At 48.9% G+C, this 26,416-nt stretch overlaps 1 protein-coding gene across 5 annotated transcripts in view; it reads left to right on the forward strand.

The window, feature by feature from the left end:
• The first annotated feature begins 8,066 nt into the window (after positions 1-8,066).
• Positions 8,067-26,416, forward strand: part of ABCC8 (ATP binding cassette subfamily C member 8) — a 77,388-nt gene continuing 59,038 nt past the window's right edge. For 3 of the 5 annotated variants that reach the window (XM_027073033.2, XM_053203402.1, XM_053203404.1), the window contains exons 1-6: positions 8,067-8,372; positions 9,562-9,703; positions 14,549-14,670; positions 20,297-20,463; positions 22,119-22,361; positions 23,186-23,374. In XM_027073033.2, coding sequence (XP_026928834.1) covers positions 8,225-8,372; positions 9,562-9,703; positions 14,549-14,670; positions 20,297-20,463; positions 22,119-22,361; positions 23,186-23,374 — 1,011 coding nt within the window. In that variant the 5' untranslated portion in view covers positions 8,067-8,224. The remainder of the gene's footprint in view (positions 8,373-9,561; positions 9,704-14,548; positions 14,671-20,296; positions 20,464-22,118; positions 22,362-23,185; positions 23,375-26,416) is intronic. The other 2 variants (XM_027073034.2, XM_053203403.1) reach the window with 1 other exon arrangement.

A 26,416-nucleotide genomic window follows, 5' to 3' on the forward strand; every position in this document is an offset into this window, starting at 1 on the left:
TGTGGTCCAGGGACCGCACACTCTGAGAACCACTGGTATGAGAAGCACATGGGTTCCACACCCAGCTGAACCCGGATTTCAATCTAGGCTATGCATCTCACTGGCTGTGTGAGTTAGGGCAAGTCCCTTAGCCTCTCTGGGCCTCACTTTCCTAAGGACACACTAATACTTTGCAGGGTTACAAAGGAACCCAGCTGGCACCCAATGGACACCTAATAAATGCCTGTTAATTGATTGGCTAATTGCCTCAGTTACAAATCAAAGCATCCCTTTTTAAAAATGCTTTTTAAGTTTGTTTATTTTGAGAAGGGGGGAATCGCAGAGAGGGAGGGAGGGAGAGGGAGAATCCCAAGCAAGCCCACACTGTCAAAGCAGAGCCTGAGATGGGGCTCAATCCCAAGAACTGTGAGATCATGACGTGAGCCAAGATCAAGGGTCAGATGCCAGGGCGCCTGAGTAGCTCAGCCAGTTAAGCATTTGACTTTGGCTCAGGTCATGATCTCACGGTTTGTGAGTTAGAGCCCCACGTGGGGCTCTGTGCTGACAGCTCAGAGCCTGGAGCCTGCTTCGGATTCTGTATCTCCCTCTCTCCCTGACTCTCCCCCACTTGTTCTCTCTCTCTCTGTCTCTCTCTCTCTCAAAAATAAATAAAATGTAAAAAAAAAAAAAAAGAGTCAGATACCTAACCAACTGAGCCACCCAGGTGCCCCCAAAGCACCCATTTTTGAGCCAGGTTATTTCTCCCAATTAGGGGAGCAAGCAACACCTCAACACTCTCCTCCCCAACTCTTTTCCATCAGGGCCTGACCAGCAGAAGAATTTAATTTGATTTCTCCACTTCCAGTGGAAAAGGTGATGCTTCTCTCCAAACCACTGGGCTCACTTTTTTTTAAACAAAACTTCTCTAGGCTCTGTCCTTTGCCCAAGCCCCAGATCACCCACATCATTAAATGAGCATCTTCTCAAGGACGCACGGACTATCCAGAAAGCTTAAAATTAAATATATTCACCATTTTAAGTTTTTAATACACTCATGTTAGCTAAAAATAGATTTTGACTATGTGGGCATGAGGGGAGTACTTCAGCAATGTTTCCTTCAAGCACGTAAATGTTAGGTAGTGGCTGTGTGTTTCTGTCTCTCTCATCCCTAACTCTCTCTCTCTCCTTTCCTCCCTCCTGTTCTGGTCTCTGCTTGCCTGAATGGAGAGGTCTTTCATCGCCCAAGCACCAGAGAAAAGGGTCTTCCTCCCTCCTCCCTGACAGAATCATAGCCGTAGGCATGACCCACACTTACTTCCATTTATGTGTAGAGATTCATCCGTGCACAAGGAAGTCAGCCATACACATTAAATATAGGCACATGCTCAAGCAGCCAAGTCTCAATAAGGACTGTGCGCTTGCTCTACAGACGCCACCACCAGACAAGTCCCCATGCACCACCTTGCACCCCTTTCCAACTGGATAACTTCCAACGCCCTTTTTTGCCTTCCTTGTTTACCCCACCCCCATCCCCAACTCACCCATTTCTCAGCAGGATGCTCCAAGTAGGAACTGGGCTCTGCTACCCAATTTGCTGGGGGTCCTGGGGCAAATGAGTTTTCCTCTCTGCCTTCTCACTTGAGTAATGACAAATATACCACCTGCCTTAAAGTGAGATAACAATCAAGCCAGATAATGCAGTAAAGGGCGTGGCACCTTGTTCCGGCCCATTTAAGTTTTAGGTAGGAAATCAATTACTAAAAATCAGTAAGCATTGCAGCATTATTTACCATAGCAAAGACATGGAAACAACCTAAGTGTCCATCGATGTATGAATAAAGAAAATGTGGTACACACACACACACACACACACACACACACACACAATGGAATATCATTCAGCCATAAAAAGAAGGAAATCCTACTCTTTGTGACAACCTGGATGAAACTTGAGGGCTTCATGCTAAGTTAAATAAGTCAGAGAAAGACAAGTACTATATGATCTCACATGTGGAATCTGAAAAAGCTGAACTCGGGGTACCTGGGTGGCTCAGTCAGTTAAGCTTGCTGCTTCGGCTGAGGTCATGATCTCAGGGCAGTCCGTGAGTTCAAGCCCCACATTGGGCTCTGTGCTGATGGCTCAGAGCCTAGAGCCTGCTTCGGATTCTAGGCCTCCCTCTTTCTCTGCCCCTCCCCTGCTCGTGCTCCTTCTCTCTCTCTTTCTGTCTCCCCCAAATAAATAAATATTTAAAAATTATTTTAAAATTAAAAAAAATTAAAAAGCTGAACTCACAGAAACAGAGAACACATTGGTGGTTACCAGAGGTAGGGGATGGGGAGTGACAGGTGGAGGAAGTGTGTAAAGGTGGTCGAAAGGTAAAAACTGTCCACTATAAGAAAAATTAGTTTTGCTTAGGGAATGTAATATATAGTGTAATGACTATAGTTAACAATACTCTATTGTATATTTGAAAGTCGCTAAAAGAGTAGGTCCTAAAAATTCTCATACAAGGAAAATATTGTATGTGAGGTGATGGATGTTAACTATAACTATATAACAATATATACATAGTTGTACCTTATTTTGTACATCCTAAACATATACAATGTTATATGTTAGTTATACCTCAAAAAAAAACGGGGTAGGGGAGAAAGGGGGAAGACATCTTGGGATTTGGGGCAAGAAGCCCTCAGCTGGTCTGAAAATGGAAAAGCTTGCCATGAGGTCTAGTGTGTGCCAGGCTTTCTCACCCTCATGATCCACGAGGGAGGGATTATTCCTCCTCTCTTATAGTCAAGCGTCCGGGAGGCAGACTTGCCTAAGCTCACAAGTCTGGTCAGGGGTGGAGCTGGGACCTGAACTTCCCCTCTGTCCAGTGGACAGGAGATGAGATGCCTCGAAGGGGAGGAGGAAGCTGAGACCAAGACAGTTTGTCCAGTGGCACCCACCTCACCTGGCCTCAGCCCCAGCTCTGGCAGGCCCTCCAGACCCAGGCAGCTGAGGCCTGCTGTGCCTGCCAGAGGGCACCTGTCAGGGGCCAGGCTGTGCCAGAGAGAGGCATCCTTTTTGGTGGAGCCCAGATGGAGACTCTGCTGCAGTGTGGCCTCGGGTGAGGACAGAAGCAGGCCAGCACACCTCATGGGACCCCTGTGATCATTCCCATTGGTCACTAATAGAAGTTGTCTCCAAAGCAAATCACTGCAGGGTCATTTGTGTGCCCGCTTCACTCACAGAAAGAGGCCCCAGTCAGCAGGGCCCCTGGCACTCAAGTCCTCCCATCCGGAGGCAAAATGTGCAGATGGGCAGGTTTCACAGAGAAAAGGCAAAATGTGCAGATGGGCAGGTTTCCCCAAAGGTCTGTTCTTTGGTGCCCACACTCCCTCCTCAGGAGATAGTCTCAGGAGCAGAAGAATCCTCAGTAGCCCCAGCATCCCTTTGGGAAGTGGTTAACAGCACAGTCTTTGAAGTCAAGCATGACCGGATTTGAATCCTTTCTCTACCAATTCCCAGCTGTGTGATCTTGGGAAAAGGGCTTAATTCCTCTGACCCTCAGTTCTCTGCTAACAGTAACTACTAGGCAGTTACTCTGTGATGTAAAACAGGTAAAGTGTGTGACATGTACTAAGCACACCCAGCAGATGTTGGTGAAGCAAAAAGGAGATAATCTTATTCTCTCTCTCTGTGCCGCTCTCCACCATCTGTCCAGAAAGGCAGCAGGTTTGAGGATGGTCAGCAGCTCAGGAAGGGAAATGAGGCATGCTTGAGAAACCCTGAGTGCATACACAGGCTGAAAGCAAATGCTGAAATGCTCTGGAAAAAAAAATGAGGCGTGTGTTTTTTCGGAAAGGCTGTGTGGAAGAAAGGAAGAGGAGATATAAGATATACACAAGGGAGAAGACCTTTGGGGGTAGAGAAATGGTGGAATTTTACTAAGTTTCTTCTGGGAGGTATGGGAATCATGTCTTTGCACCTCCCCTAGAGAGTTTAGTAAAGCCTCCACTTCTAAGCCATGCGATGGGGAGCTGGATATTTGGGGGAATGCAATGAGAGAATTAATGTGACCTCGAGGGGCCTCAAGGATATAGAGCAACCAGGCCATGAATGGAGTTGCCCTTCTGGGTTATATTATTATAGTGAGCATGATCCTGGACTGAAACTTCAGTGGGCGAGAACAAAAATGTTACTGAATTTCTACTTCAAGCCCCCACTCCAGCAGGCAGGTAGTTAACATGGGGCTTTCTTGACATTTCTTCCCACCTCCCTGCCTGGTTCTGTGGTGCCAAGAGACTTGGGGAGGCTCCATCTTGTTTCTGTAGCAAACACCCATGTAAGTACTACTGAGGGTCCCCTGCATCCTTCAGGCTGGTGGCTGTGCCCTGGAGCAAGGGAAACTTTCTTCAAAATAGTCCTGGTATGGATTTTCTAGCACAATCTACACACAGCCTTTCCCTTGCTGGGTAGCTTTCCCCCCTACCTTGTCCTGCCCAGTATACACACATACACAGCAGGCAGGCAAAGAGGCTGGGCACAGGTTCCCGTTCTCAAGAACTCCCTCCCCTCCCCTCCTCTTGACAATGGGCAGGATGGAGGTGAAAGGGGAAATGATTTTTCCCGTCCAGGTTCCAGCCCTGACATTTTGTCTATAATTCAATTCTCTCTTTTAGTGATTTTACAGTCTTCTAAGTTTCCCTGCAGACACAGGCTTTGAACACACCAATTGTCTGCTTTCTGCTCTATCTCAGCTTCACAGCCACCTGCCTGCAGGGGGGTGGGGTATGGAGGGGAGGGTGATGATATCTTCTCTACAGATACCCCTATTTTATTCTTACCTGTTGCATAGTATGGATGATAGCATAATTTTTGTTTTTGTTTGTTTTTAACCAGCTCACTGTGGATTGGGATTATTGAAATGGTTAATTTCTTGAAATATCCCCCCATTCTATTATGTCACCATTATTAACCTGATGACCCCCACTGCCATGGTCACTGACACACCTGGTCAGCCAGATAAAGACAAGGAACTAAAGCCTGAACAACATCAGGGCTGGAAGGGACCTTTCTGAAGGTGTGCACCAACCCTTTCCTGGCACAAAGGAGGGGAGGGGCCCTGCCTGCGGTCACACTTACCCAGTACGCCAGTGGGCACAAGAATCCAGGTTTCTGAAATCCATCCCAGGTTTTCCATTTTGCCAGAAGGAAGGCTGAGAATTCTCAAAGGGGAATACCCTTGCTGGTAGCAAGCTTTTGGTGCCTGCCCTTCTTCTAGTCCCCCTCCCCCCATTCAGAAGACTGCTACCTTGTTGGAAGTGGGAAAGCAGGAGACCCAGTGTCTCCTCATAGAGACATATGTAGCTCTGTGTCTCCTTCTGTTGTAGAAATAAATGGTTTCATGTCACACAGGCTGTTCTACATATATGCCTGGGACATCTTTCCATGTCAGAATATATATCCCTACTTTAGTCTCTGGACCGTCTCAGTATTCCACAGTATGGATAATACTATGTTTTTCGTTTGGTTTGTTTTAACCAGCCCTCTATTGATGACCATTTTAATTGTTTCCAAAATTATAATACACACTACAGCAGAAGTCCTTCCATGCCTCCTTGTGCACCTGACTTTTGGAAAGTTACTTTCCAAAGTAACTCTAGCACCTACCTACTTGGCAGGCAGTGCGATGAGCATCCTCTCTATACAGCTAGGTGTAGGAAGGTGGGAATTTGGTCACAGTCGCACAGCAGGCTTGTGCTAGAGATGGCAACTGTGGCGCCCTCTTCAGTCCCCAGACCTAACACCTGTAGTCCCAGCTGATGATCCCTTAAGTCCTTTACACTTGGGTCCAGCTTGGATTGAACTTGGCCTTCTGTTTATTTCAAATGGCCCGGAAGACCCAAGTGTGTGGGTTGTGCCAAGCACTGCATGCTGAATGTCAAGGAAGAGAAAGACTACTAGATAACCTTCACTGACTGAGGGAGTCCCATGGGTGAGCCCCTAGAGGATGAAGTAGGCTGGACTATCTTCCTGGTTTACAAAGCATATTTATGCCCATGATCTCATTTTACTCCTCTGGAGTCTGTATTATTATCTTCCTCCTTTAGAAAGGAGATAAATGATGCACAGAATAATAACTTGTCCAACATCACACAAACGAGTTGTAGCAGAGACAGGACTGGGGACTTGTTCTTTAAAAATTCATATATTATCACCGCTAAAAGGAAAAATAGCATTCCTGAAAGTGTGAAAAACTGAAATTGCAACTACAAAAATAAAATGGCGACTTTCAAATAGAAAGTTTGAAGAAAAAAAAAAACTTGGAACAACAACAAAAAAGCTTTGAAAAAAAAATCTTGTTAGGTGACCATGGGCACATCATCTCATCTCTCTGAACCTTCGTTGTCCTGTTTTCACAGAAAGAGAATGGTAGTAACAATAATACTAAGCACGGGAATGGGAGCTAATATATACTTCACTCTGCTCTAATGCAACAGTCGTTTCCAAGTCTGAGCTTCCCCTGCAGACTTGCATTCAAACACACATATTTAATATGGCTATAATAATATAATAAATCTTATAATCCTATGATAACACACGATTTTGTCTCCTAGTTTTTCACGCGACGTCATAAGTTTTTCCCACAGCCTCAAGCAATCCCCTTTTCAGTGGCTATTATCCCCTGGATTAATTAATTCCTGCTGCTGGTGCCAGACAATTTACCACCACCAAGTTTTCACTATTTTGGAGGATACTGGAGGAAACCTCTTTCGGCTTCAGAGAGGTTCCAGAAAGTCAGAGACTGAGGTTTTCGGACCCTAAGCTCCTGCCCTCCCCAGGCTGTTCACCCAACCCCACCGGCCCTCTGCCAGGGTGCCTGCTCCTGCCCTCACCTCTTCCAGAGCCTGAGGCAGAGCTGAGGCCTTGCCTGACAGAATCCTATAAAGACTCAAAGCAGCAGCCTCAGAGCAGGCGCAGAGAAGCTTCTAGGGAAAAGGCCTGGAAAGAGCTTCCCTTGGTGTCCCCCACCCCCTCCTGAGAACTGTGTATTTATGCTCCATACCTTTAACTCAGAGAATTCTTTTAAAATTCAACGTAAAATCCCATTTTCCCTTCAAACTTTTTTTTTGGTCAGGGACCTGTGGAAATTTCTCCAGAAGTGTGGGAATGCATTGCATTGTCTTTTCAATTCCCCCAGGTCCTTTAACTCATCAAGCCTGTTGGTACCAGGTTAAGAATACATCCCAGTTGGAGGGGGCTGGGGGAGGCATTCTCTCTTTCCACCCATCCTGGCTGCCTCCCACTGTTTTCACTGGGCTTAATTTCATAAGTGCCCCTTTTTCAGTCTTGAGCAGGTACCCATTCACCTGACAGTCACTGGAATGTTCTAATGTATTAGAGGCATGCCTGACAGAGATGAGTGGGGGGCGAAAGAAGGGATCAGAGGAGCTGCGCTCAAGTTATGGTTCCTTAACTTTTTGTCAGTGAGACCTTGGCTCAATCATGTAACCTCCCTTAGCCTCTACTGCCTCATCAGGAAAATAGGAAAAATTATAACCCGTACTTAGCCAGAGTGTTGAGAGATCTCGTTTGCGAAAGCGCTGGATACATTGTAAAGCACCTAGGAGCTCACGGCACCTGGAACCACTTTTGAAAAATATTTGAAGTGTTCCCCAAATCTTCCCTGCTTTTCTTATCTTTGTGGGGTGAGGGCTTGCTCCACTCTGCCCCCACCAGGACCCTCTGATCTAACGACACCCACCCTCGCCAAGCCCAGGTGAACCCACATCTCAGCCCAGGGGCAGTGAGCTCGCCCTTCAGGCCCGAAAGCGCGCACTCAGCACCCACTCGGATCTTCCTCCTTTGTGCACCCCGCATCCCTCCCACCTAGATTCGAGCGTGCCCACCCACCCAGCCTGCTTCCCCCCTCTCCTGCAGCGCACGCGTGGAGCGGGGCACTCAAAGCGTCCCCAGTACATCTGGGCGCGCAGGCCACCACAGCTGGAACGCCCGGCCGCTCGGGCTCCTGGCCGCCCCCCGGCCCCGCAGGTAGTGGCGCGAGGCGGGGTGGGGGGGAGCGGGAGCGCCGGCGGGGCGGGGCCCGCGGGGGTGGGGCGGGGGCCTGACTGCCGGGTCGGACCGCCGAGCCGCGAGGGACAGAGGCGCGGGAGGCGCGTGGAGCCAGCCGCAGCCGGAGCCGGTACCGGAGCCGGAGCCGGAGCCGGAGCCCCAGACCGCGCCCGCGCCCGCGCCGCCATGCCCTTGGCCTTCTGCGGCAGCGAGAACCACTCGGCCGCCTACCGGGTGGACCAGGGCGTCCTCAACAACGGTTGCTTCGTGGACGCGCTCAACGTGGTGCCTCACGTCTTCCTGCTCTTCATCACTTTCCCCATCCTCTTCATCGGTGAGCGCGCGGGGAGCGGCGGAGGAGGGGAGGGCACAGGCGGGGAGGGAGGAGGAGGAGGAGGCGCCGCCGCGCACCACACCGCTCCCTTTCCCCCCTCGGGCCCCGCGACCGACCGGCAGTCGCCTCCCTCCCGGGGTCCCCTGCTCTGTGTTGTATCCCGCGGTCCCCGCACTCGCTGGCCCTGCCATCCCTTCCCCTGAGGTGCACCAAACACAGGACGCTCGTGACTCAGGGGACCCCCAAGGTTTCCACCGCAGAGCCGAAGCTGAAATGGAGAACAGGAAAAGCAGTGTGGGCGCTGGAATGTTTGGGAGGGGTTCGGGCTGTACCCCCAGTAGTACAGTGTAGGGAGACAGGGCACCCCTCCCCCGAGGTACTCTCCCGGTCAGCCGAGGCTGGGCCCAGGGAGAAGGGCAGCCTGGCCTCGGGAGCCGGAATGGAGGCCCTGTGAGCCCTGTGTGTTTTGGGGCTGCGCCAGACAGTGATCAGTAGCCTCTGCAGGTCCCTGGGGGTCCCACGCGCCGTGGGGGAGGAGAGGAAGGAGCTAGGGACTTGGGTCCTCTCATCTGCTACTCCATCTGGACCAGCGTCACCGCTTGAAAGCCCTCTGCAAAGTTGGGCACCACCGTTAGGACCATCCTGCGTGCCTTTTCACTGTGGTCCTCTTTGTCTCTCTTCAGAACCTTGAATTTTCCAAGCTGGCTAGAGCTTTGTCAACTCACAGGGTGTTCCCCCCCCCCACCCCCCCGCATCTGCAAAACTTGTTAATTCACTCTAATGTTTTTAAAGGGCAAATTTTAAAATTCATATACAACTTTTGGGAAGAAACGAAAGATTGTCACAAAATTAAGAAAGGAAGGATGTGGCAGAGGCAGAGTTGCTAGTTACTGACAATTAGAAATAAGGAAGAAGCATATGTTCTCAAACAAATGGCTTATTTACATGATAATTTGTCATACAAGAGGTTAGTATATAAAATGAGTACCTGCATAGGAGGGCCTGCATGGGTCCAGACTTCATGCTTGGACACTTAGGTCACAGGTACTAAACTCGGGCATTCTCATGCACAGGTGTACAGATGGTTACACTCCCCACTGTGGGCTCAATACCCAAGCACTCACCTGGGGTTCATGCACCCTCTTCCTGGTGAGCCAGGCTTCCCACCTCTCCATGGCTCTCCTTGCAGGATGGGGCAGTCAAAGCTCCAAGGTACACATCCACCACAGCACATGGCTCCACTTCCCTGGGCACAATCTGCGCTGGATCCTGACCTTCATGCTGCTCTTCGTCCTGGTGTGTGAAATCGCAGAGGGCATCCTGTCTGATGGGTGAGTACTCAGGAGAGTGGATCTGTCCTGAGGTGCTTCCCAGAAGGCCCAAGGAGACGCCAGCTCACCTGTATTCCATGAGACAGTAGCATTTGCTAATAAATCCAGCAACCATTTATCCAACATGTCCTGTTGGCTCTCTGTGCCAGATACTGGACACAAGTGAGACCCAGGCCCTGGCCGCAGGGTAGAGGGAACGTGGATCTGCATGCCAAGACCTGGGGAAATAAACCTAGAGCCTATTAGAATGCCCCAACGCCTGTGGAAGATGCCCTGCCTCTTCCTCAAGCTGCTAGAGTTCCCTTCTTGGGAAGAATAAAAATCACTCTTGCTTAAGACCTTCCCTTGGTTCCCAGTTGTTTCCAGGTGCTCAGCCTAGTATCTGGGGTCCTCGCAGTCAGCACCCCCCACCGTCTCTAACCTCATTCCCAAGGCCTCCCCTCACCCACCTTTCCTCTGGGCCTCACAGAACACTCCTTAGCCCTGTCACAGCACAGATCATACCATATTTTAAGTTTCTGTCTATTTGCAAAACTGTCTCCCCCTGAGTGAGAAAGTCTTCAGAGTTGGGTTTTATCCATCTTTATAGTCACAGCACAAGGTACGTGACAAAGCTGCATAGATATTTATTGACTCCTTAAGAGAAGAAATGAAATAATGGTACAAGTAAGAACTCTGGGAGGAGAGAGGAAGGCAGGACTGGGCAAGCTTCATGACTGAGGGGCTCCTGAGCTGAGTCTGGAGGTATGACAAGGTCTGACAGCAGAGGAGTTCCGGAGAGGGAGGGCCAGTGAGTCAGGAGGGAGGGGGAATAAAGGCACTGGAAGAAAAGCAGGTTGGGGTGAGAGTAGTGCTTGGGGGCTGGAGCATGAAACACAAGCAGGGGAGTGATGGATGCTGGGGCTTGGAAATCAGGGTGGGGGCCTCTCCAGGAGGGCTTGGAATGCTAGGCCGTGTCTGGGTTGGGTTTTGTCAGCAGTTTGGAACAGAAGAGACACATGGTCAGCACAGCATTTTGGGGTGAGGACCCTGGGAGGTGTCCAGGGCAGCCTGGAGGCAGGGAGAGGCTGGAGGTAGAAACAGCACCTAGGAGGTGATTACAGTAGTCTAGGTGAGAGATGACAGTGCCAGAAATGGTGTGTCAGCAGCGGGGGTGCAGAAGGAGGAGATGAAGCAGCCATCTCATGGAGGAAGGCTGAGCGACTGCCTGGGTGAGGGGGTGGTGGAGGGTGGAGGGCATGTGGCTAAAATATCAGAAGTCCAACCACTCTGAGCTGGAATCAGACCATGCCCAGATTCCACTCCTGCCAGCCAGCAGCAGGGGGATGGGATCCCCCAGCCCATACACACTACCTCACTGTCCCACCCCCAGTGTCCCTGCATGCTGGCTCCAGCAGAAGTCTCTGGGACAACTGCTTGCCTTGGGGCTCCTCCCGGTTGTCAGAGTCCCCCAGATGAGCAAGAAGACCGGAATGCTTGCTGCCACATAACTAGCAGGTGACAAGTCCACCTCCCACCCCCCATCCAGATACCCCTTCCAAAGCAGCACAAATGTTCAAAAGGGGAAGGATGCTTTGTGAGCCCCCAGGCCAGAAATTCTCACTGGGTTATAATCAGTGTAGTGGCAGAGAGGAAAACACCCTGCCTGTGGAGGAGGTAGACCTGGGTCATCGGCTGGTGCTTCTGCTGCATATCAGCTACAGGACTTCAGAGCAGTCACTCAGCCTTTCTGGGCCTCACTTTCTCTACCTGTGAAATGGTCATAATAATCCCTGCCTTGCCTGCTTCACAGGGCCATGGAGGATGAAATTAGAGTACAGACAGGGTGCAGAAATGGAGTAGCAGAGCACTGGGCAGATAGTACATCTCCCAGAATGAGGGAGACCAGAATGAACCAGGTCAGGGACTCCCTCCTGCCCGCTGCCAGCAGCCCCTCCTGTGTGGGGCTGCATCTGTATCCCCTATCTCCCCAGCTCAGTGCAAACTGCCATTTCCTCCCCAGGAGGTAGGCTGGCTCCTGAACTGGACACTTGCCACCTGGTCTTTGCTGGCCTCCATCTGTGGGCCCATACCCCTGGGCAGGCAAGCATGAAGAAAGGACATAGGAAGGGAGCAGACAAGAGGAGAGGCCACAGATCCTGCCCTGTGGCACCCCCAGTCCACCCTGGCCTGGGTTTGCAGACCTACCTGGGAGTCTAGGGGCAGGAGGCAGTGGAGGCTAGTTAAAGCAGTAGTCTTCAAACTCTGGCTTAGTTTAGGGTAAGCCGCATTTAGTGATTAATTAAGGCATCTTAAACCTATAGGGCTTCCTCTCTTCCTTTGGGTTTTGTTTTTGTGTGGAGCTCTGAATTTAGAACACCAAAAGCAGTACAAGTCAGGGAGGAAATACTTTTTTTAGCAATATAACTAGAATGTTTTCCTAGATCACGATACACTGGAAAAAACCCATATATAAAAAACTTTTACCTAATTTCTAACCTAATTCAGTGTATATTATTCAGGAAAGCAGCCAAAGTCTTTTTTGTTCAGTTATGTCATGAAATATTTATTTCAGTTATGGTTAATCTTCATCTTATTTACTTATATCAAATGTTTATCATTTCTACCTCCTATTGCAAAAATGAATTTATTTAAACTTATGATATAACATTTAACTTAAAAATGTGTGGAGTATAAGTTTTTTCAAAAACTTATTTCAAGGAGTACAAAGGCAGGAGTTTTGAAGACCCCTGAACAGGGTGTTGGCTGCTCCCAGTGACCCCATTAGTGACTGCCCTGTACCTCCTGTATAAGTCTTTTGCTGAGAATATCCACTAACTAAGGTTTAAAAAGTATCAACATTTATGGTCTCATTTATTAAGAAATCTGGAGGCCACCTCTCTAGTTGGTTTGGTGACTTAGTGATGTCATCAGAGACCCAGCCTCTTCCCATCTTTCTACTTTATCCTCTGTGTGTCTACCGAATCATTCCCCATGGTCACAAGATGGCTGCCAAGCTCCGGATATCACTTAGGAAGGCAAGGGCACAGGCGCCTGGGTGGCTCAGTCGGTTGAGCGGCTGACTTCAGCTCAGGTCATGATCTTGCAGTCTGAGTTTGAGCCCAGCGACAGGCTCTGTGCTGACAGCTCAGAGCCTGGAGCCTGCTTCAGATTCTGTGTCTCCCTCTCTCTCTGCCCCTCCCCTGCACGTGCTCTGTCTCTCTCTGTCTCAAAAATAAATAAAACATTTTAAAAAATTAAGAAAAAAAAAAAGAAGGCAAAGGCAAAGGGGACATGCTCTCATATGTCTCTTCCTTATGCATGATATCTTCCTCTGCAGACTTTCCTTTGCATCTCATTGGCCAGCATTGGGTTATATGGCCACCCTTAGACCAATCACTGGCAAAGGGGTGTGGAATTGCATGGCTGCTTGAACCAATCACCATCCATTCCCTAGGGCTGGGCCCACTGCTGCTAGAACAAACTTGTGGTTCTTTTAGCAAAGCAGGAGGAGAACATGTTATTTGATAAACAGCCCATAGTGCCTCTACACCCTATACACTAGTCTTACCAGACTACTTATGGCTCTCCTCATGTCCTCCCTCCTTCTCTGTTGAACTCTAGTTCCCCCTTCAAAGTCCAGCCTGGTGCCACCTCCTCTGTGAAGTTCCCCTTGGTTGTCCACCTACTCTTGCGCTCTCAACCTTCAGTCCATCTGCAATATCACTTCCCTAGACTGCCTAGTCAGGAGGTTAGCTCCAAGCATGGTTGCCCTCTCCCCACGGTCAGCTTCATTAGGGCAGGGATGCTTGGCATGCTGGGTAGAAGGAGCAATGCAAGCAAGAGCAGCACCGAGGCGGGAAGTTGGAGGGGGCCTTCTGGGAATGGAGGGGGGGTCTCAAAATGGCCTCAGCAGAAATAACGGGCTGAGCAGTGCTGAAAATGTGGCTTGAGGCCATATCACCTGGACCTTTGGTGCCAGGCTGAGCAGTGTGGGTTTTGCTTTCTGTAGGAGGGAGCTGTGGAAGGGCACAGTTAGGCCAATTAAGTAATGAGCTTCCTCACCAGTCATGGGGAAGCGTGAAATCTGAGAGAGCTCTGGCTCCCTACAGGTCTTGTCACCAGACCAGAGTCCACCCACCACAGAGACCTCTGTGAGTTACAGTGGGGAGGGGATGAGCTGGTATTGGCCTCCATCACCATCCCAAGGGATGAAACCAAAACTGTGACCTCTTAGCCTCTCTATGCCTCAACTGTAGAATGAGACTAAGAGTACAGACTTCGTGGGATTTCCTGAAGATTAAATGAGTTCATATACATCACGTGCTTAGAAAAGTGCCTGGCACAGGGTAAATGCTCAATAAATGTTGACTATCAGTGTTGTCATTGCACCACCTGGGGCTGGGTCCAATGCTGATTTATGCTGTTCATGCTAAGTGGGGCTGTCACTAACAGACTTGTGGTGTACAGGTCCCCGTACTGCCCAAGGGACCCCAGGGACAGGAAGCCAGCTGTGTTCACTCCCAGAGAAGTGGTTCCAGGCTGAAGACTCTCCAGCTGTGACTGCCAAAGCTGGCTTCCCCATGGCAGGTTCTATAAGCACGAACCCAGGGAGAGAAGGTCATGAGTTCCAAAGCCTGGATACTGAGCCCTCATAGTCTCATTGTGTGGACTCGGGGGCCCCTAACTAAAGAGCATGTTTGGGATCTGTGTAGGCTGGGCAGAGCTGTCAGTATATGAAGTGGAGCTGTGTGTATGATCCAGAGGCCCTACTGTGTGCTGAATCTGAAGCGTAAAGCCTGGGCTGCGCTATTGGCCCATCTACCTCCAATCTCTCTCTCTCTTTCTCCCTCTCCCCCATCCCAGGGTGACTGAATCCCGCCATCTCCACCTGTACATGCCAGCCGGGATGGCATTCATGGCTGCTGTCACCTCCGTGGTCTACTATCACAACATCGAGACCTCCAACTTCCCCAAGCTGCTGATAGGTAGGGGAGAGGGAGGGGAGGGGAGAGGGATGGTTACCTCCATTCATTCCTTCAGATAACGTTTTCTGAACACTGACTATGTGCCAGGCATTGTTCTAGGTGCTAGAGGTTCAGAAGTGGAGCTGAAACAATCCCTGCCTTCTGGTGTGGGAAAAGACAGACAGGCAAAGAGAGTGAATAAGCAAATAGGGAGGAATGATGCTGTGAAGAAAAAAAAGCTGAGCAAGTCTTTGAGTGTGATGGCTGTATTGCTGTCTATATAGGGTGGTCAGGAAAGATCTCTGATGAGAGTAAGCGTGCGGGTATTTAGGGGAAGAAATTTTCCGTGGTTTGGAACAGCAAGTGCAAAGGCCTTCTGGTAGGAACAAACTGGCAAATAGTCCAGTGTGGGAAAAGCCAAAAGAGGAAGAAAGAATGGCAAGAGAGGAACAGAGAAGACACCTAGGCTTTGGGTCTGAGCACCTGGGCAAGTGATGGTATTAATAACTGACATGGCAAAGGAGCAGGGGCTGGGGTTTGGAGAGCTGGGGCGGGTTTGGGACATGTTGAGTTTGAAGCAGCCAACCCATGTGTCAAATGAGCAGGTGAATAAATGAGCCGGGCACTTGAGGGAGGTCAGGACTGGAGATGTATACGTTCAGAGGTCACGGGCTTACAGGTGGCATCTAAAGCTTGAGTGTGGATGAGGTTACCTGGAGAGAGAAGACACAGACCCCAGGACCCCAGAGTTAGAGCCTGCAGTTTGTGAACATTTAGAAAGATCCAAGAAGGAGTGCTTACTTAGACCTTCTGACACTATGTGGCTGGGGTCCCGGGGAATGACTATTGATGTTTGTTGAGCATGTACTGCGTGCCAGGCTTACATGCATTATTTCACTTGATTTCTACAATCTCCGTATGGGTATCATTGCTATCCCCATTCTACAGATGTGGACACTGAACTCAGAGAGGTTACAAACAATGACAGCGAACATTCATTTAACACTTGCTATGTGTCAGATATGTCCTAAACATTTTACATATATTAACTCATTTGATCCTTATAACAACACTAAGAGGTAGGTACTATTATTATCTCCCCTTTACACAACAGGAAATTGAGACTCAGAGCTTAAGTGATTTTACTAGTCTGCCCTACCGGTCAAGGGGCAGAACCAGGTCTAGATCCCAGGAGTCTGGCACCCAAGGAGGCTCTTAACTGCTTCTGAGACTGTGTGTCTAAGGGTAATCAAACCACTTGGGCCAAAGGTATAAATCTGGAGGTCTACCTCTGTGTTTGGCTCAGTCTGCATGTCGAAGGTCAGGGCTGTACCTCTGACTGTTAGGCTGTGGTCAGACTGTGTGTCATTAAGTCAGGCTATGATTTTTAGGAGTCACAACATCTAATTGGCATCTGGAGTCTGGAACACTCTGTGCCAAGCCAGAGACAGCACAGTGTCATGAGGGGGCAGAGGGTATTTTCCCATGTAGGGTGGGAGCTGGACTCTGTCAGGATCATCCAGGTTAACCCCCTACCCAGGTGACCCCATGAGAGTGTGGTCGGGAGACTAGGGGGCACAAGTTGAGAGAGAGAGATGTTAAGTACAGACTTCAGAGATCCTCCCTCTTCTGAAGATTCAGAAGCATCTCCTCATGTAGAGAACCCCTCATTAACCCCAGTGCCTGATGGACCGTTGCCCCCAGAAACATCCTGTCTGGTCATTTATTTTCTCATTCTCCGGAAAACATGTAATGTTCTTTCCTTAAAGCACAAATTACCACCTATCGATGGACCATTCTTTCTCCAAAGAACAAGGACTAACTCCCTCCATTCCCTTTTGGTAGAACTTTGCTCTGCAGAGCCAGAAATTCTAGAACAGGGAAAAGCAGAGAGGAGTACCCAATGAGCTGCAGGCATTGAGGACAGTGGGTATTGGGGAGCAGCTGGCCTTCTGAGAAGACTCCTGTCTGGTCACAGGTCTGGAATCCTGCAGAAAGGTGAACCCACAAAATGACCTTGGTCCTGAGGCACCAGATGAGATCAAGGAAATGTTCTATGAAAAAGTCACATTTGAGCTGAGAACTGAAGGATAGGTAGGAACTACCTGGGAGAAGGGAGAGGAGACCATTGAGGCAGAGGGAACAGCATGTCTTGAGACAGGAGAAGCACATTAGGAAATCTGGAAGAAAACCTGTGACTGGAATGCAGAAAGCAGAGAGAGCTGAACTTTGAAGGCTGGAGTGGCAGGTGGGAACCATACCAGGCGGGTATGCCTATCCTAATGCCCTCACCCACGGATAGATGGCATTTGTCCCTCTCTGGGAAGGTTCACCATCTTGGCCTAGTTCCCAGCCCAGACTCAGGCTGGGGCAGACCCCAGGCATTAGCCTTTATCCCATGGCATTGAGGATTAGGGTGTGTGAGGGGTGTGTGTGTGTGTGTGTGTGTGTGTGTGTGTAACTTATACGTGAGATTTATTATTTTAACCACTTTTAAATGCACAGTTTGTGACATTAAGTACATTGACATTTGTGCAGCCATCATCATCCATCCATCCAACCATCCATCTCCAAAACTTTTCATCTTCCCAGACTGAAACGCTGTATCCACGAAACAGTAACTCCATATTCTCCTCTCTCCCCTATCCCCTCATCCTCCCAAAACCACCATTCTACTTTCTATCTTTACAAACATGACTACTCTAGGTACCTTGTATAAGTGGAAGCATACACTGTTTTGTCCTTTGGTGACTGGCTCGCTTAACTTAGCATAATATCCTCAAGGTTCACCCGTGTTGTAGCATGTAGCATGTAGCATTCTGATGAATGTTCTTTCTTTTTAAAACTGAATAACATTCCATTGTATGGATATAATGCATTTTGCTTATCCATTCATCCGTCAATGGACACTTGGGTTTCTTCCACCTTTTAGTTACTGTGAATAATGCTGTTAGGAACATGGGTGCATTGAGATCATATTTGATCACATACATTGCTTTACAGAGGCAATTCTGGAAGTGGGCAAGAGGGAAAGAGGAGAAACCATGAGAAAGCCCTCTAGGTAGTGCAGGGGACAAATGATGGTGGCCACCGAGGAGATATGATGGTGACCCAGGTGGCCCAGATATTTAAAAGTAAAGTAGACATGGGGCGCCTGGGTGGCTCGGTCGGTTAAGCGTCCGACTTCGGCTCAGGTCATGATCTCACAGTCCGTTAGTTTGAGCCCCGCGTCGAACAGCTGACAGCTCAGAGCCTGGAGCCTGTTTCAGATTCTGTGTCTCCCTCTCTCTCTGCTCCTCCCCTGTTCATGCTCTGTCTCTCTCTGTCTCAAAAATAAATTAAAAAACGTTAAAAAAATAAAAATAAAAAAAGTAAAGTAGACAGAACTTGGTAATAGGTGGGGTGTGGAAAGGGACAGGGAAGATGCTGGGGTAATGAGAATTCAGAACCTAAAACTTGCCCGCAGCCCCCCTGTCACACCACTGTCCTTTTCTGCTTTTCTCTCAGTCAAGCCCTAAGCTTTGGCTGAGGGCTGCGACGTCCGGCACTGTGGAAATAGCCCTTGGGCTTAGTCCTGGGTCCACCGCTAACTCCCTGTGTGACCTTGGACATGAACTCAGACTCCATGAGCCTCAGTTTCTGTATCTGGACAGGAACTGTAAGTCCCTGTCTAAGTCACAGGATTTTTATGAAGAGCAAATCAGACCACATCTGTTAAGACCCACGTGAGGCATATTTTCAAGTCTTGGCTCCCAAAAGTGACCTTCATGAAGGGCCAAAGAGGTTCTGATGCTCAAGTCCTGTCTGGGGAGTGTAGGTGTGGGGGCAGGGTGATGGCCTCCAGCTGTGGGATCCCTGTGACCTCGTCACCAGACCAAGCTGAGGGGTTTATCATCCCAGTCCTGTCAAGAGGCGGGTAGCACGCAGAAAGCAGACACTTCTGCCCCCTATCCTAATGCCCTCACCCAGGGACCTGAGATAGATGGCATTTGTCCCTCTCTGGGAAAGTTCACCGTCTTGGCCTAGTTCCCAGCCCAGACTCAGGCTGGGGCAGACCCCAACTTTTGTCTCCAAGAGATGCCCTGGCATTTGTGTGACCAGGCCCATCTAGGGATGGAGGGCAGCTTGAAGGTGTCTCCTTCTCTGTGGCCCCACTAGAGAGGAGCTCTAGGGAATGTAGGCTGACCTTATCTGCATAGGACTCTAGGGAGTGAGGGGGAAAGAGCTGCCTACACTAAAGCAAGCATCTCCTAAAGGGGGGCTTATTATTGTTCCTTCCTCTGGTTGCCAGCTGACAGTGGTTTATTGGCAGGTGGTGGCGGTGAGAATTTAGAGATTAGAATCTACTGATAGCTTCTGATGTTTATGGTCCCAGGTCTGAAATCTGGAGATAATAAAAATATTAACAGCTGATGTCCAAAGAGCGCCACCCGCTGTGTACCAGGCCCACTGTGCTAAATGCTCACAGCAACCTTTGAGGAAGTGCTGTTATCATCCCCATTTTTATGGGTGAAGAAACAGAGGCCTGGATGGGTTAAATGATTTACCCAAAGTCACATAACTATTAAATTACAGGATCTGAGCCCAAATATATCTGGCTGCAAGGCCCTGTTCTAACCACCGTACACACTGCCTCACAGAACTATGACTTCCTTTTTCTCATCCCCCAGTCCCCCAGGCTCCATGAGGAGCATCATCATGCTGTAATGTAGTGGGCTCTATCCTGGGGACACTCAAGCTTGCAGTGAGCTCGGGCAGGTCACAACCTCTTTAGGGCTCCTTTATAGAGGAGGACAGCTATTAAATGAAAGAGTGGGTCGAAGGATCTTTAAGATTTTCCAGGCTTAGAAATTCCACAAGCAAACCACTATAGGACGGAGGCTCCAGGCATGGGCTCTGCATCAGGCTGGTCCAGTTCCACCTCCTGACTGAGCAGTTACTTAACCTTTCTGAGCCTTAATTCCTTTGTCTGTTAAATCAGGGGTGATGGCACTTTTCCCCTCACAAGGTTGTTGTAAGGAATAAGTGAGATAATACTTAAAGTGCTTCCTTGGCATGGCGCCTACAACTTAGTTAACTTCAAGACATAATTTTCCTATTTTTCTTATTAATTACTGTAAAGGGAAATTTGGCTGACCAGCTTGACTTACAAAATTAAAAAAAAAAAATTTAGTGTTTATTTTTTTTATTTTTGAAAGAGAGAGAGAGAGAGAAAGAGAGCGAGCAAGGGAGGGGCAGAGAGAGAAGGAGACACAGAATCTGAAGCAGGCTCTAGGCTCTGAGCTGTCAGCACAGAGCCTGACGCGGGGCTCGAACCCACAAACCGTGAGATCATGACCTGAAGCAAAGCCGGATGCTTAACCGACTGAGCCACCCAGGCGCCCTTTGACTTACAAGATTATTAATGTTTTGAACATACCTATCATGAATGTTTTAATGTATGTATACCATCTGAAAATTACACACGTATATTCACACACACAGCCTTTTCCTCAGAAATGTGCTCTCACACCCATAACAGTGGCTTGTTCACACAGATACGTCCTCCCTGACATACTTCTTTTCTCTCCTTCTCTCCCACACACTTGCACACCCATGACTGCACACACATGCAAATCCACACACACACACATCCTCTCCCCTGCAGCCCTGCTAGTCTACTGGACCCTGGCCTTCATCACCAAGACGATCAAGTTCGTCAAGTTCTATGACCACGCCATCGGCTTCTCACAGCTGCGCTTCTGCCTTACGGGGCTGTTGGTGATCCTCTACGGGATGCTGCTCCTGGTGGAGGTCAATGTCATCAGAGTGAGGGTAAGCAGACCACTCCTGAGCCACCCCAGCACCCATCTCAGGACACACCTTAGCCAGGGCGGGGCTTCTGATCAGTGTCCTTCCCCTGGATGTGGGCCCCCACCCTGCTTCTTAGCCAAGCCCTAGAAGCAGTCAGCCTCCTTTACCCACCCCCAAAGGAGAGTTGAGGCTGGTAGGGGAGTTTTGAGAGGAACATTCCATCTGGTCCCACTGCCCTCTACCTGAGGATCCCAGAGGGAATGGAAGTGATAGGATGTGTTAGCCAAGGTTGAAGGATTCTGAGTTTAATCCCATAGAAGAGGGAAAAGAGCTTCAAGTACTGGCTTCCCCCGAGCTCTGTTGTTGTTTCTGTTGTTTTGGGGGAAGGGAGTTAATGTATTCATCATAGTTTCACATATACCTGAATGAGTAAATGTGGCTGCATACATGTCTTTGGTCTTGTTTTGTTATCATTTTTGCTTATTCCCTTTACCTCTTTCCTCTCTTCCTACTCTATGCTCCCCGGACCTTCCCCCCCTCCCCAAGTAACCCAGATAACAACCTAATATGTGCACTTCCAATCTTGGTTTTTATTAGTATAATATCATATACTTGTATCTACTTAAGGTTCTTTTTTCTCAACACATGTAAGAGTAAGGTTTTTCCTCTCAATATTCATTTTATAAAAATAGGATCATATTATACACAGTTTTCTGCATCTTGCTTTTCTCACCCAACTGATATCTCTTAGGACTCCCTCCAAGTCTGGTATGGCTAATTTAGTTTTCTTAATGGCCGCATAATATTCCATCATGTGGATGAGCAATAATTTATTCAGCCATTACCCTATTGATGGGCATTCACTGTGTTGCCAAGTTTCTGTCTTCACAAATAATGGTGTATTCAACATGCTTCTATCTTTATGTATTGCTGTTTTTATTTCTTTGGGATAGAGTCCAAGGAGTGGAGTTGCTAGTTCAAAGAGTCTGTGTATTTTAAATTTTAATCAATGTTGCAGATTGCCTTCCAGAAAGACCATAATCTACTAGCAATGAATACGACAACCGTCTCCCTTCCTCCAACAAGCAATGGGCCAGCCCCATTTGGGTGATAAGTGTGAAGTGCTCCTTGCATTTGCATTTCTCTGATGCCCCTGTTTAGTTGGTGATTTACAGGGTACAAAGGCCGACCTCACTCCCTGCCTCAACTGACCCTCACAGCACCCCTGGGATGCAAGTACCACCCACATTTTAGACTTTCTAAAAAGGAAACTTTTTAGAGGAGACTTGTCCAAAGACACCTTGCTAGTAAGTGGAAGAGGCAGGTCTGCAGGGCTCCATGTCCCGCAAACCCGACATGAAACATGGTAATGTCCTCAGATCTGTGGGGAAGATGGCATACGGGAGATTTCTGTTCTTTCCCAGTCCGGCTTAGATCCAACCCAACCCAGCCAAGGGGATACAGAGCAGACCTCAATGAAGAGTTATAAGCCAGGAGGCCCTGGCACTGATGGCCAGGATGTGTGGAGGGACCCATTTCCTGGGAATAGGCAAGAGATGGCCCCCTATGTTAGAGGTCAAGGGTGGGATGTCACAACCCCAGATCTTTTCTGGGGCAAAGTGGAGGGTGGTGAGAAGTTGTACTTACCCATCCCCTGTGACCCATGTGCCCCACAGAGATATATCTTCTTCAAGTCGCCAAGGGAGGTAAAGCCCCCTGAGGACCTACAGGACTTGGGGGTGCGCTTCCTGCAGCCCTTCGTGAATTTGCTATCCAAAGGCACCTACTGGTGGATGAATGCTTTCATCAAGACTGCCCACAAGAAGCCCATTGATCTCCGAGCCATTGGGAAGCTGCCCATTGCCATGAGGGCCCTCACCAACTACCAGCGGCTCTGTGAGGCTTTCGACACCCAGGCGGTCAGTGGGGGCCCTGCCTCACCATCCGTCCCCCTCCCTCTAATTTATAGTCACAGATGGGGACCTCAGAAGGCATCAGGTCAAACCCCTGGTAGGGCCTATGGAAGGGAAGAGGCTTGCCCTGAGTGACACAGTGAACCAGGGACAAGTCCAGAACTAAAGATTCATAGGACTGTCACAGCTAGAATGGCCCTTACACCCTTGTTGTCCACATGGGGGAAACTGAGGTCCTGAGAAGGGATGTGACCCCACTGCATTCCCTCATGTCCTATGTTCTTCCTTCTGGAGTTCAGTGACTTATAAAGGTGGAAACGTTCACCCATATTAAAGCAGAGATTTAGTGGCCTGACACTTGCACAAATTCTGTAAGTTGAGCCAAGTAGGGGTCTCCCTCTATCACTACCATGGAAACGGAGGCTCTGAGAAAGGCACAGAACTGGCCCACAGCTGGTAGGGGGCAGAGCCGGTGTCCCAACTCCCAGTCCAGTGTTCCTTTGCTGCCTCTGCCCTAGCATGGGGAGGAGGGGCGGACACTGAGGCAGATGCAATGCAGGTGGTGACGAATGAGTGTGCCACATGCTGTGCTCATCACATGGTCCCTGACCGGCTGTGTGACCTTGATCAATCATCTGGCCTCAGTTTCCCCATCTGAACTGTGTTGGTGTTGGGAGGGCCCACCTCACCATGCACTTGATGGTTCAGTGATTTCTTCCTGGAGTTCACCTGTCTGCAGAAAAGTTTCCCCAGGCAGCAGGAACCAGGGACTTCCTGGGAGGCCAGATTCTGCCATTCTGACCAGGCCATCGGTCTCTCTCTCTCGGCAGCAGAAGGACTCGCAGAGCATACAGGGTGCCCGGGCCATCTGGCAGGCACTCTGCCGTGCCTTTGGGAGACGCCTGGTCCTCAGCAGCACTTTCCGTATACTGGCTGACCTGCTGGGCTTCGCCGGGCCGCTGTGCATCTTCGGGATTGTGGACCACCTTGGGAAGGAAAACCGCGTCTTCCAGCCCAAGGTAGGCCATCCCAGGGGTAGAGCAGGGTATCCTTTGGAAGATTTTCCCTTGTACATAAGAATGTGCAAGGGCCAATGTGTGTACACTTTGACTGCACTGGGTCAGCTCCTCACACACGCACAAAGCCCTTGGCAATATCTCCCTCTAGAAGATGCTCTGCATCTGGTTAACAGAAATGCCAGGGGGCAAGCTTGTGCCCCAGGAAGATTTATGATGCCCTTGCCATCTCTTCATCTTGTCATCATTGCCATAATTCCTCTCCCAGTTATTAGTCATTCAGAAAGTTGTAGGAAGTACATTTGTTTACTCAGTGTCTAGGGCTTCTGTGATTTGTTGGATATGTTGGCTTAGTTTACATCATCCTAATGGACTCCAAACAACTTCACAATCTGTCTTCTTCAGTTCTGTATATCCTGGCATTCAAGGCTCTACAGGGACATCTTGGAGGTTGCTGCTGGGGGTGACAAGAGGGAAACCTCCATGAGTTTCTCCCCACCCCCAATTCCAGATTTCACTCAAAGCTGACCCAGTTTTATGAATATGTGGGCCTTTCCCATCAAAAATTCTTTTTACAAAAGGATTCCATGTCTTTTTTTTTTTAATTTTTTTTTAATGTTTATTTATTTTTGAGACAGAGAGAGACAGAGCATGAATGGGGGAGGGTCAGAGAGAGGGAGACACAGAATCTGAAACAGGCTCCAGGCTCTGAGCTGTCAGCACAGAGCCCGACACGGGGCTTGAGCTCACAGACCGCGAGATCATGACCTGAGCCGAAGTCGGCCGCTTAACCGACTGAGCCACCCAGGCGCCCCAAGGATTTCATGTCTTAAAAGTACTTGAAACTCATTGGATTAGACGATATCCAATGGCCTTTGCAGCTTTAAAGATGCTACAGACTGAAATCCATTGGAGGAAAGAAGCAGGAAATCTTTGTGGGGGTTGATTTTCCCTGCTAGGGCAATGGCATCCCCTCTGGGGATGAGGGTGGGGTACTTTATTCCTTTATCTGTTTCCTTGCTGCCAATTAGGTTTAGATGGCCACAAAATGGAAAACTTTTCACGTGTAACAAGACTCAGAGTTTTATTTTCCCAGCAGGAATATCATTGTAAACTTTTAGCCACAAACAGACAGTCTGAAAATGGTGCTGAGAATTGCTAATTAGGGACCTTAATGATTTATGACATTCCCTTGTGTAACGCTATTCATCTCCTTGGCTCTAAGATCGCAGAGAGCATTTAATCCTCTGGAGGTTTATATTAAGTTTTTTAAGAGATATAATTAATCAGCTGAGCACTTCTGATCAGCAGTATGAGACACTCCAAATCTGTTTGTCTGATTTATTCAGCAAATATTTATTGAACCCTACTCTGTGCCAAGCCTGGTTTGGGCTGTGGGAATCCAGAGGCAATGGTTATGATGAGGACCATTCACAATACTGACAACCACGTCCTGACCACTTAACACATGCACGGCTGCTTGTGGGAATTATGCATGTGTTGTCACATCTCGTGCCTAACACAACCTTTTAGGGTAAATTTTTTTTTTTTTTTTGGTAACAGCTTTATTGAGATATCATTCACATACCATATAACTTACCAAGTAGGTATTTTTATCCCCATTTTACAGATGAGGGACTTGAGGTGTGGAGAGGTTACGTAACTTTCTTTAGAGTTTCTCGGTTACTTAGCGACAGAGTTGGAATCTGAACCCAAGTCTCTTTCACTCCATAGTATATATCCCCTACTATGAGGGGGTGTATACAGGGAACTGTAGGAAGAGGGAGTGACTAACTCAGCCAGTAGTCATGGATAGCTTCATAAAGGAGCTAGTATTTGAATGGGGCCTTGACATATGAGTATGAGTTGGCCAGGCTAAGATGGGCAGATTTCTAGTTCAACACGAATGTAAGGACTCTTCTTGCTTATTTCGACCTTGATGGCTTTTGAGCCTCTGAGCTATACTTGGCCCCAAAAGAGAGAGGAAGGGCCATCTCCTCTTGTCTACAAGAGTGTTACCTTCAGTTCTAGTCTGACCATAGATGACTCCAGAATACTCTACATTGATAACCCTGTAGCAACAGGGCCTGTTGTTACTATTGGGGGGGTGGGGTGTCACAGGCCAGAGCCCTTGTCAGCTTGTCCACATTGTTGTCTTCTTGCTGTGTTTCCCAAAGCTCTGGTGGGCTTCTGCTGGTGAGAGAGCTCTGAGGCAGGATGTGCCAGAGAGGTAGTGAGAACAGCACTTAGACTTTTAGCTCATCTGAACGTTAGCTTTGCGGTCTCTTTTCTCTTTATTTGTATACCAGCCCTGGGATTTACCGCCCTCTTGTTGGAATGCTCTTGTCCTGGTTACTCGTCAGTACATAAATCCCTGAGACAGATGGCTCTGCCTCAGTGGCTGCAGGCCTTATCAGATTTAATATTTGTTCCCTGCAGCCCAAATACAATCAGCAAATTACAGACACTGAAACAAGAGGTGAAAGTAAATATAGTCTCCAGTGTCAGCAGCAAAGAATCCTCAACCATGTGGTTGCCTGGGATATGGCTTAATTCTCATTTGGGCTTCTGGACCCAGAAAATGGGGCAGAGGGGTCATTTATTGAGGTCATTCGGTTCATTCCCCTGCCTCCCAATGGCTCTAACTCAGAGAGACAGGTGCTGTTCTGGTCTTTATGAACCTACAAGGACAGAAGCTCTCTAGCTACGTGTGCCAGCATTTAACAACCCTCTCTGTGAGAAAGCCCTTCTTTCCACTCAGCCTTGATCCATGCTGCTGTAGTCTGCACAGCCGGACACGACTGTTTACATCATTGTCAGTGGCTGCCCTGTCCTCCCTTCCCTTTCCGGGACACTCACAGTTGGCAGGAATCACACCGCCCTTGGCATCTGCGAGGACAAACATTATCTCTTCTTTAATTCCACACTCCTGCCCCGTCTGCCACACTCCGGGGAAAGCTGGGACCCTGGCTGGGAGCAGCCCATGACCTCCCCCTCTACTGCCTCCTCTCCCACCTAACCCCCACCCACAATCTGTCACCTGCT

The sequence above is a fragment of the Acinonyx jubatus genome, chromosome D1 (genome assembly GCF_027475565.1).
Source record: "Acinonyx jubatus isolate Ajub_Pintada_27869175 chromosome D1, VMU_Ajub_asm_v1.0, whole genome shotgun sequence".
Lineage (NCBI taxonomy): Eukaryota > Metazoa > Chordata > Mammalia > Carnivora > Felidae > Acinonyx > Acinonyx jubatus.